This window comes from Anoplolepis gracilipes, chromosome 8, assembly GCF_047496725.1.
Source record: "Anoplolepis gracilipes chromosome 8, ASM4749672v1, whole genome shotgun sequence".
NCBI classification, from domain to species: domain Eukaryota; kingdom Metazoa; phylum Arthropoda; class Insecta; order Hymenoptera; family Formicidae; genus Anoplolepis; species Anoplolepis gracilipes.
Genome location: NC_132977.1, coordinates 11869603 through 11882226, shown reverse-complemented (window position 1 = coordinate 11882226; position 12624 = coordinate 11869603). Strand labels below are relative to the sequence as shown.

Genomic DNA, 12624 nt, shown 5'->3' with positions numbered 1-12624 from the left:
AACACAGTTTAACGGTTGAAAACGAATATGAATATACACAGGAGAAAAACTGCGTCACGCGTGTGCGCGCTTAGTTCACAGACACCATTATTATCTCGTTATTTTTCAATAAATTTGGAAAGACTTAAAATTTTCACGTGATATTCACGGCATATAAAAAAATTATTTTAAATAAAAATTGAAAGCTAATTTTATGAATACTTCTAAATATAACTTTTTTTCTAAATATGTATTTCATGGCAGGGACATGTGTAACAAAAGGCAGGTAATTTCTTTGAAATTCGAAACCCAAAGGATTTCTGACAAATATTACCTCAAAGACTTTAGAAAAATTTTCCTATTGTGCGCGTAGTCACTTAGCAACTGTATAATGGGAGTACCTTTAGGTTTAACTTCCAAGGATAGAAAAATTCCAAGATAGAGATGGACAGAGAGTATAAAAAACTGTAGTCTACATGATACGTGCTCCTGGCAATTAAAAAATATATAAAAATATAAGTTTCGCAATAGCTTTCGTCTGACTACAAACAGGCAATCAGTGATACGCGAATAGTGTAGTCCGATCTTCTTAAATTAAGTTATTTTTTTGCATTTTACTAAATTTTAAACTAAATTTTTTTAATAATGGCTACGATAATGTGCTTACCTGAAGAAGTGATAGATATGATACTTGATTGCAATAATATTAGCATTGAAGATATCATTAACTTCAGATGTGTGTGCAAGAAATTTCAACACGTAGCCAAATACAAGAAATTTCAGGAAGAAAGTTTTTACAGAGGTAATTACTTATTAATTAATTAATTTCTTGCAATTTGTTTCCATTAAAGTACCTATTATAAAATCAGCTTTGCAAAAAATGGATTTTATAAAAGTAAGACATATAAAAAATGTAAATAGTACAATAAAAAATATAAAAAGATTAAGAAAATCAAATCGCATAAAGAGCGTGAGCAATTATTTTTAATAAATTTTTTCATCAATTAAATTTATTGTTTACTTAATTAACGGAATAATTAAATTTCGTATTTTCTTCATAAGAAACAAAAAATTTTTAGAGATAACTCACATTCATTTTTCTGTTTCTTGACTTTTATTAACCAGTTTTAATAATAGAATTATTTTAGTAAATTTGTGTTATTAAATAACTCATTAAATTAATGTCTTAAAAATACATAGATAATAAAAGTTTATTTGTTATATTTACAGAATATGGCTATAATTCTATCTACTGTTTATATTATTGAATATTATTAGTGTGTGTTTAAGTTTTAATTTACGATATAATTGAAGATTATATATATATATACTACACTCTATTTTGCACTAAAACAAAAAAGTCGATACATTGACTAATTATGTATATTACATAATTTAAACAATTTAATTTTTAAATCTGAAAACTTACTATTACTAAGGCAATAGTTTAGTGTTTTTTTTAATTTACAACAATATTATTTATTTTAATTTCAGGTGGCCTATAGCGAGAAAACATTATAACAATAAGGTGTTTAAAAAAAATGAGCAGAAAGATTCTGAAGGAAATGAACAGAAAAATAAAAACGTGTTAAACTTTATAGAAATAGGTATTAATTGTTCGAGAGGATTACGAAAATTCATGCATAAAATTATTGAAAAATATTATTTTGCCCATACAGTAATTTATAATTTTTTAGAATACGATTTCATATTTTCATTATATGAAGATGATATAGTTTGGGACTACAGAAATAAAAAAGTAAAAGCTCCTTTCTATATTGATGAGATTAAAAACTTGCTCACTGAATTTTCACGGTAAAATTATATAAATTGAAGTACAATTAACTTTACGGACTAACCTACATATTGCACAATTAATATTGTACATTTATTTAGAAAATCTGCTTACAATCTAACGGAAAAATATTACAATGTATAACTCTTTAACTATCTGAGGAAAGATATGCTGAAAATGGAATTATGTATATTTTTGGACCAACCTGACAGAGTGCTACTATTGGAACGACTTGCTACTATTAAGGCACAAGAGTTCCAGCCCCAAAAGGATGTATTTTACTCGTCCGTAACAGCATTACTGGATAATATAGTATTAGAACCCATGTAGCACATGTTCGTTTTCTAAACGTTTTCTAAACGTATCCAATATTTTTTAACCGTCAAGCACCAATAAGAAACGTTTCAACAGAAACATTTTTAAAATCATGGTTTAAGAAACGTATATTTTACGTTTCTATAAATAGAACAAAAATTAATGTTTTAATTCAAAATTATATATATACACATTATTAAGACTGTACTTATTAAGACGATCCCCAGATAGCACAGAAAACTAAAAGATGTCTAAAAGATGTCTTCTAAAAGTCATAATTACGTTAAGTCGAAAAGATAACTTTTTGATCATCTTTTCGACAAGACAAAAAAGATCTATTTTATAATATACTAATATAATATAATTTTATAATATTTTATAATATAGTGTTCTTTTGTTTGCCGCTACGTGGCGTGTTCAGACTTAACTCGTATTCAAGTTTTCATAACATGTATATAAAACCTAAAAAAACAGGTACTAAAAGTATAATTTAAATTATGTCTTTTTTGTCAGTTTGACTTCTGATGTAATCTCGAGAAGAGATTCAGAACATGAAAATAGATGGATTATATCCATATTTGCATTATTTTATTGAATCTGTGGATAAACAAATTTTTTACAAATAAAGGAAAAAAATCGTATTTTGACAGTTTCTTAAACGTTTTTTTTGTTAGAAAATGACGTTTCCCTTAACGTTTTTTAAGTGGACATTTTAACCAATCAGAAACGTTTTTAAAAGCCGGTTTTAAAACGTTTCGCAGAAACATTTGTGAAACGTTTTTGAAACGAATATGTGCTACTTGGGAAGTATTGAATAGTCTCAGAGAGAAAGATCCCGACCATTCGATATTCTCGGCGTCTGCAGAAAATTTTTCCTGTTGGAAAAACAACAATATCGACGATAATCAATGGAATGAAGCAGAAGGAACGCAAATTATGGATACACTCGACGAATATATATTTGGCAAATTGAACTTTCGACGATCAAACAAATCGAGAAATATAGACTGGAATATGCTATTAAACTGGCAATGTATAGATTATGTAAGTATTATAGATTATAATATATTATAAAAGTATGGACAATTATGCCATAAACATGGCTGTATGTTTGTTGTAATCTTATAAATACTTTCCCTTTAATTAATTTCTGCATTGTAATTCCTGACATTAGGTATTAGAACATAAATGTGGTTAAGAAGTAATAATATATATAATATATCACAGCGTTGCCAGAAGATTCGGTCTACGCTGCGATATACTAATGGAATATTCTGATAAAAGTACATATCTGTTTTGGAAATCAAGTTAGTAAGTGTAATATCAGATTTGAAATTATTGGAATCTTTTTCGGTTTTTTTATTTTTATCCTACAAACACGCCCAAATATATTATTTTTTTATTGTTTACAGTGCCACAACTAGATTAGAAAATGCAAGATGTTTTAGAATAAATTCTAACAAATAGCCAGAGAGTGTTTTATCAAAGAACAGAGTTTTACAAGTTTTGAAGTAATAACAGCCAACGAAGTTGGTAATAACTCATATTTAATTTTTATTAATTTTAATGTTAATTATTAAGATGGTAATATTACAATTAAGCAGAAAGACTTAGGTAACGTATAGTTTTCTTGTTTGTAAGTGAAAACTTATTTAAAACCATTATTCATTACAGATGAGCTATATACTCGAAAAGCAACTCGGAAGCAATAAACTCAATAATTGGAAATACTACTACTGTACTACATGGACAACGTTGTACAAGCAAGAAAAATTAAATGCTTGGAGTGAGATTTTACGATCTATTTCACCACACTTTCACCGTATTGTACGTAAGCACACTGTTGCACTGTGTTGCACATTAATAATAATAATAAACAATCTTTAAAGTTTCTCTCTAATCATACGTACAATTACATATAAATTATAATTACCTATAATTTAACTAGCTGTAATTTAACTTTCTACAAATTTATTTAAAACTAATTTTACAAGAAATATCAATTAAAGCTTGAAGCTACAATTTCCAGCACGTCCTACTCATGGAAAACTGTGAAATACCTAATGCAAGATCAAAAGAAGTAAAATTTGCGGTTGGAATGATTGTAACGCATAGTGATCAATCGACAGACTGTTCTGCTGGCGTGATCATTGGATGGCACCGATATGAAGACAGACATTTTGTTACAATCAAGAAACAGGATAGACGTAATTTTGATATTCTTCCATTGAATATTTGTTGTGATTTTAAGGAACAAACACATTATCTAATTCTTACCGAAAATAATGAAATGTGTTACGTTGGAGAAGGTATTTGAATATCATTATATAAATGCGTTTTGATATTATATTACATTTTTTTTCTTACTTGTCTCATCTTTTTGTATATATTGTAAAATAATATTTTATTTTATTTTAATTCATCTTGTCTTCTTCTTTTTTAATTTAGATGTTTTATTTATTTTTAGTGTTACTTATTATCGCATTTTTTTTATTATTATTTCATTTTATTTATCTAATTGTTTTTTAATTTTTTATTATAGACGCTATAACTTTAACAACGCCGAAATGGATCGAAAATAGTGAAATAGGTCGCCACTTTGACAAATTCACGGGCACGCATTACGTACCAAACAAAGCGCTGGAAAAATATTACCCGCATGATGTCGCTTTAACTGCTACAAAAGCAATATCAGATAGTGATGCTATTTTTTAGACAATGCGCGTTGTCGGGACGTACACACACGAGCGAGCGAGCCATGTACGTGAGCCGCCCAGCGCCAGGCGGCTTTTACTATTAGAAACTAGAAGACCGATAAGATGGATTTTCTGTCTCTATCATGAGCTGACGCTTGACGCCTAATGCTCAAGCTTGAGATTTCGGGAATTAAACCAGCGACTTAACTCATTTTTATTTGTGTATTATCTTACTTGGAAAAAATTATGAATTATATCAATCTTTTATATAATTATATTGCAATTTAATGTGTATATAAAAGATGAAAAATAATTGAAGAAATAAAAATAATAAAAATCCAAAATTTTAATGATTAAAATATTTTATTGAATAATATTTAAATAATACCAAAATAATATTTTGGTATTATTTAATAAATTTAATAATTTATTTAATAAATTTTGGTATTATTTTATAAATGGACAACGTACATGTTGTTGTTCAACGGAAACTGCGAGAAGGTGATGGTCCTCTTCTGTCAAGAGGAAATGTAGATAAATGTTTCTTTCAATGTTATATTAAATATAACAAAATTATATATAATAATATATTGTATAATATATATATATATATATATATATATATATATATATATATATATATATTGTATATTTGTAATAATAATTGACAGATAGCATTTTGTAATAATAATAAAAAGTGTTTAAACCCATATATGTATTTATATTGTGTAACAATTGCATTTTATTACAGCACAAATATACTTTGAAAAAAAAGTTTGCTCATCGTGATTCGAACCAACAACGTCGATAAAATATTGAGTTTATTTTATTTTTGATGATTTATTTATGGATAAGGAGCTCACATTATAGTGTACAGGGTGTTTTCGCAACATAGATCAGTAAGTTGGGTTGTTTATCTGACGATCGGCAAAGGCATGTTTTACCGACCTCGTATAATCGAAAATTAATAAAATCAGGGGATCGATTACGTAATTTTTTCTTTATGAAAAGTGAAAAAATTACATGATTGATATCTTAAATGCAAATCCGGTTAGGAATGAGAAAACTGAAATCGGTTTTTAACATACAGTAAGTGTAATATTTAATAATATGAATAAAATAACATATACATAGAAAATTTTACATTAAAAATAACTATGGTATGAAGTAACTGTGGACCATTAAAAATATTCCAAGTTAAAATGCTATGTAAAACTGTAAAAATTGACGTAATTAAAATAATTTTTACGTAAATTACGTCAATTTTTACAGTTTTACACAGCATTTTAACTTGAAATGTTCTTAATAGTCCACAGTTACTACATACCATAGTAATTTTTAATATAAAATTTTTTCCGTGTAGATAATACAATTAGAATATAATAACACAGATAAAATAGGAAATAAAATTTAAACAAAAAACATTTTATTTCTTATTTTATCTGTTTTATTATATTTTAATTGTGTTAATTGTGTTATTATATTTTAATTGTGTTAATTGTTTTATTATATATTTTAATTGTGTTATCTATCTTATTTTATTTACATTATTAAATATTACAATTATACTGTATGTTAAAAGGCGATTTCAGTTTCCTCATTCCCTACCGGATTTGCATTTAAGGTTTCAATTATGTAATTTTTTTCACTTTTCACAAAGAAAAAATTATATGATCGATCCTCTGATTTTATTAATTTTCGATTATGCGAGGTTGGTAAAGCATGCCCCTGCTGACCGTCAGATAGGCAATCCAACTGATCTGTATGTTGCAAAAACATCCTGTATATGTCAGCCTCACATTTTTGTTGTATTAAAATGCAGTCATCTACCATCATTATTAATATTCTTTTCATATATTTATTTTTATATTGTCTTTATTGTATTTAAATTTGTATAATATCCACAAAAGGGTACATTTAATAACCGTAAATAATTTTAAAATCGAACAAACTCTTTCGCTATGTAATTTTGTATGGACTAAGCTTATTACACACACAATAAAAATTCTTATGCAAAGTTAATTTACATAGATTAAAAATATTACAGAAGAATCTCAAATCACTCTTGTCAATGATATAAGAAAGAACAAATTTATTTCATATTCAATTCAACTTCTCGCGCATTGTATACATCCAGCGACAGCGCTAAGCAATATGCGCGAGAGCTACTGTGACAACAAATAATAACGCGATCGAAACAAATAGACTATAATAGAATTAATGCGCTGTGCAGCCAAGGATTTTTATTTCATCATGTGTTCCGCATGAAAAACGAGGGTGAAAGGAGCAAAAAAAGGACGCAAAAATTAAGTAATATTTTAATTAATAAGTGAAAAGATTTGTAAAATAAAACCTTTACCGTACTTTTGTGTGATGCCGATTTATCGACTAAATTATTAAAACATGGCGCAAAAATTATATATATATATATATATATATATACTTTGTATCAGCATTTTTTAAGCACGTATATTATTTTATTTTTTCAAATCTATCTATACGATGTTATTTAGTGACCTGACATGAGTTTTGCGATCCATTAAATCTAAATATTCTATAGAGTTGTGTATTCTTGTTCACAATTTACTACATAAGATTGATCATTTTAATAAATATATTTCCGAATTTATGATATATTAACAAGATTGATTTTTTATTGATATTTTATAAATTCTTTATTGTTAATAATTAAATATTACTAACAAGTATCGATAATAATCGATTAGAATATTAGCGTTTGTCCTAGGTATTTGTAATAATAAGTGAAACACCGACTGTCGAATTCACTTAGTAAATAGCACAGTATCCGCTACCCATATAAATTTCGACTTTCTATCATCTCTCTGCCGATTATCATCATATTACACTGCTTATAACGTATTTAAAATTAAATTATGACAAAAAGTTATTTACAAGCAAAATAGTTATCGAATAAACAATACGTGTTAAAATTTGTATCCAACATATTTTTAATTATCTTTTATTGTTAATTGTTTTTATTAATTTATTTACTTATAATTAATTGTCACTTTTTGCTTGTAATATTGTTTTTATCTTTGTTAATTCTGTTTCTTTTTTCTTATTTATCTTTTCTATTTAACAGCTGATGAATTAAATAATGCGCGCTTTCAATTTGCGATCAAATGTCTGCATATATAATTAGACAGATTAAACCGTCAGAGAATATTATCTTCAGTCCGTTGAGCATTTTCGAAGGATTATTGTTAGTTTACTTTAGATCCAGCGATTTAACGGAGAAGCATATAAAAGATAATGCGATCACTTATCGATGATCGCTTTAAACGCATATTGACGTGTTTTAAAATAAATAAATAAAATAAATTGTGAATATATAAAATAAAAAAAGATTAATGACTCTTTAAAAAAAAAAAGAAACTTTAATTGTTGCTTTGACTACAAATGTTGATTTATAAGTAAATAATAATGTAAATAAATGAATAATAATTAATTGGGTAATATTAATTAGAAAGATAATCGTATTTATGATTATTGATTAATTAAAAATCATTCGATAGAAGACTTTGTTAGCTATCTCGCTTACTCTTTATACGTTCTTGTTCCCTCTTTCGGCGACACGGAATCGGAGATCTTTCCTTATCTCTATAAATATAATCATTTAATTGAATAAAAACTAAGACTTTTATTTTGCATTTTATCATCATTTTGAAAATAATTTTAATGGACTGCTGAGATTTTTATGATTAAAATGATGCTAAACACAACATAAATCGGATAATATTAATTAGTAAGATAATTATAGTTATGACTATTCATTAATTAAAAATCATCCGATTAATGTCGTGTTTGGTGTGTTTTAATCGCAAAAATTTCATTAATCCACTAAATTTATTTTCAAACCGATTAAATGCAAAATAATATTCTTAATTTTTATTCAATAAGATGTTTATATTTGGAGAAATAAGAAATAATAATGAAGAAATAATATTTGGAATAATAAATCTCTGTGTGTGTGTGTGCTGCCGAAGTGTCGTCGAAAGAGAGAGCGAGAACGTATATAGAGTAAGCGAGATAGCTAATAACGAAATCTCATGTATCATATATATGACAGAATATACATACTTTCATATAACATCTCTCACGTATCATATGTATATCATCTCACTATAAAATATAAAACTTTCTTATTTCACATTTTATTAGTTTAAAAATAATTTTAATGGATGAATGAGATTTTTGTGATTAAAATAAGTTTTGATTAATTAAGGAGAGTATGTATATTCTGTCATATATATTATATTACGTAGTAATATACATATATATACATATATATACATATATATATAGGGTGCCCTGGTAAAGCTGGAGAATTTCTCGAGGGCATGTACAGCAGGTAAAAATAACCCCATAAGTTTCTGTAAAATTTTTTTATATAATGCATTTCTACCGAGATATTTGTCCCTAAAGTTTAAATTTGAGAATCATTTTTTCTTAAACAACTTTTATATTACTTTGTAGATCTTAATAATGTATAAAAACTTTTTTTTGTTAAATGAAGACCTTTCAAATAATGTGATAGATTTTTTAATATCATCTCAGAGTGCCAAAATCAGTTCTCTTGCAAGTCTTTTAACTTACCAAACTTTAAAGTGCAACAGTGTGCTTACGTACACTATAATACGGTCCATGAGATTGTGAATACTTATTATTTAAATTTTTGTTCAAGTACAATTTAGTTGTCACGTACTCTTCCGAAATATCCATTTAACTGTTTTCCCACAAATTTTCATTTAACTGAACCAAATTCGAGAGTATATTTTCTATCTATAACAAATAATGGTTTTAACGTGTCAATCAGTTTTCACTTACAAACAAGAAAACTATACGTTATCTAAGTCTTTCTGCTTAATTGTAATATTACAATCTTATTAATTAACATTAAAATTAATAAAAATTAAATATGAGTTATTACCAACTTCGTTGGCTGTTATTACTTCAAAACTTGTAAAACTCTGTTCTTTGATAAAACACTCTCTGGCTATTTGTTAGAATTTATTTTAAAACATCTTGCATTTTCTAAACTATTTGTGGCGCTGTAAACAATAAAAATAATATATTTGGGCGTGTTTGTAGGATAAAAATAAAAATACCGAAAAAGATTCCAATAATTTCAAATCTGACATTACACTTACTAACTTGGTTTCCAAAACAGATATGTACTTTTATCAGAATATTCCATTAGTATATCGCAGCGTAGACCGAGTCTTCTGGCAACGCTGTGATATATTATATATATTATTACTTCTTAACCACATTTATGTTCTAATACCTAATGTCAGGAATTACAATGCAGAAATTAATTAAAGGGAAAGTATTTATAAGATTACAACAAACATACAGCCATGTTTATGGCATAATTGTCCATACTTTTATAATATATTATAATCTATAATACTTACATAATCTATACATTTACATTTTAATTGCATATTCCATTCTATATTTCTCGATTTGTCTGGTCGAAAGTTCAATTTGCCAAATATATATTCCTCGAGTGTATCCATAATTTGCGTCCCTTGTGCTTCATTCCAATGATTCTCGTCGATATTGTTGTTTTTCCAATAGGAAAAAATTTCTGCAGACGTCGAAAATATTAAATGGTCGGGATCTTTCTTTCTGATGTTATTCAATACTTCTAATACCATATTATCCAGTAATGCTGTTACGGACGAGTAAAATACATCCTTTTGGGGCTGTACCTTTTGTGCCTTAATAGTAGCAAGTCGTTCCAATAGTTGCACTCTGCAAGGTTGCTTTTGAAATTTTATTAATTTTATCATCAGCATATATTCCCTCAGACAGTTAAAGAGTTTTACATAGTAGTATTTTTTCGTTAGATTGTAAGCAGCTTTTCTGAAAAAATGTATATTAATTGTGCAATATGTAAGTTAGTCCGTAAAGTTAACTGTACTTTAATTTATATAACTTTACCGTGAAAATTCAGTAAGCAAGTTTTTATTCTCATCAATATAGAAAGAAATTTTTAAATTTTTATCTTTAGACTCCGAAAATATTTGCAATATATTTTTATCAAACTGAAGTATCCAACTGTCTTTTGATAAATTATGAATAAATGGATAGTCAGAAAAATATTTTTCCATATTTTTATGCATGCAATTTCGTAATCCTCTTGCATAATTAATACCTATTTCTATAAAGTTTAACACGTTTTTATTTTTCTGTTCATTTCCTTCAGATTCATTTCTGTTTATTTCCTTCAGATTTCATGTATTTTTAAAACATCAATTAACTAAAATAATTTTATTATTAAAACTGGCTAACAAAAGTCAAGAAACAGAAAAGTGAATGCGAGTTATCTCCAACAATTTTACGCATTTTACAAAAGAAATACGAAATTTAACTATTCCGTTAATTAAGTATAAACAATAAATTTAATTGATGAACAAATTAATAAATATTAAAAATAATTGCTCACGCTCTTTATGCGATTTGACTTTTTTAATCTTTTTATATTTTTCATTCTACTTTTTACATTTTTTATACGTCTTATTTTTATAAAATACATTTTTTGCAAAGTTGATTGTATAATAGGTACTTTAATGGAAACAAATTGCGAAAAATTAACTAATTAACAAGTAATTACCTTCAAAAAAACTTTTTTTCCTGAAATTTCTTGTATTTGGCTACGTGTTGAAATTTCTTGCACACACATCTGAAGTTAATGATATCCTCAATGCTAATATTATGCAACCAAGTATCATGTCTATTACTTCTTCAGATAAGCACATTATCGTAGCCATTATCGAAAAAATTTAGTTAAAAATTTAGTAAAATGCAAATAAATAACTTAATTTAAGGAGATCGGACTACCCTATTCGCGTATTACTGATTGCCTGTTTGTAGTCAGACGAAAGCTATTGCGAAACTTATATTCTTATTTTTTAATTGCCAGGAGCACGTATCATGTAGACTACAGTTTTTTATACTCTCTGTCCATCTCTATCTTGGAATTTTTCTATCCTTGGAAGTTAAACCTAAAGGTACCTCCCATTATACAGTTGCTAAGTGACTACGCGCATATATAGGAAAATTTTTCTAAAGTCTTTCAGATAATACTTGTGAGAAATCCTTCGAGTTTCGAATTTCAAAGAAATTACTTGCCTTTTGTTACACATGTCCCTGCCATGAAATACATATTTAGAAAAAAAGTTAGAAAAAACAGAAAGATAAAAGAAATTATGAGAATGTAAATAAAAGAAACATAGAGAGAAAAAAAATAAAAGCAAATTTATTTTGCTGTAAAATAATAAGAATCATTTTACATAGAAAATTGCATTATAGTGAAGTATATTAATTAAATATGTTCAGAATAGAAAACACAGCTCAACTCAGGTAGCACTGTTCGTTTTATAAACGTTTTCTAAACGTATCTAATACGAAAAGTTTTATAACGTTTATAAAATAAACATGTGCTACCTGGGAACGATTGAAAACGAATATGAATATACACTGGAGAAAAACTGCGTCACGCGTGTGCGTGCTTAGTTCACAGACGCCATTATTATCTCGTTATTTTTCAATCAATTTGGAAAGACTTAAAATTTTCACTTGATATTCACGACAAATAAAAAAATTAATTTAAATAAAAATTTAAAGCTAAGTTTATGAATATTTCTAAATATAACTTTTTTTCTAAATATGTATTTCATGGCAGGGACATGTGTAACAAAAGACAGGCAATTTCTTTAAAATTCAAAACCCGAATGATTTCTTACAAGTAAGTATTACCTGAGAGACTTTAGAACAATTTTGTTATTGTGCCCATAATCACGTAGCAAC

The 12624-nt window shown here is 26.8% G+C and overlaps 1 protein-coding gene and 1 long non-coding RNA gene across 3 annotated transcripts; one reads left to right on the top strand and one right to left on the bottom strand.

Annotated features, from left to right (window-relative positions):
* The first annotated feature begins 2789 nt into the window (after window positions 1-2789).
* Window positions 2790-5060, top strand: LOC140668701 (uncharacterized). Its single transcript, XM_072897948.1, has 4 exons — window positions 2790-3133; window positions 3764-3916; window positions 4119-4398; window positions 4632-5060. The coding sequence occupies exons 1-4, from the start codon at window positions 3026-3028 to the stop codon at window positions 4802-4804; spliced, it is 714 nt and encodes a 237-aa protein (XP_072754049.1). The 5' UTR covers window positions 2790-3025; the 3' UTR covers window positions 4805-5060.
* A 4363-nt stretch (window positions 5061-9423) lies between these two features.
* On the bottom strand, window positions 9424-11602 carry LOC140669036 (uncharacterized). Of its 2 annotated transcripts, none has more exons than XR_012047293.1 (6): window positions 11429-11602; window positions 10524-10677; window positions 10224-10399; window positions 9957-10093; window positions 9737-9857; window positions 9424-9588 (listed from the first exon to the last, which is right to left on the bottom strand). It is a non-coding gene; the product is annotated as an uncharacterized lncRNA (long non-coding RNA). The 2 variants fall into 2 exon arrangements; XR_012047292.1 differs by having other exon boundaries at window positions 9957-10040.
* Between the last annotated feature and the right edge of the window lie 1022 nt (window positions 11603-12624).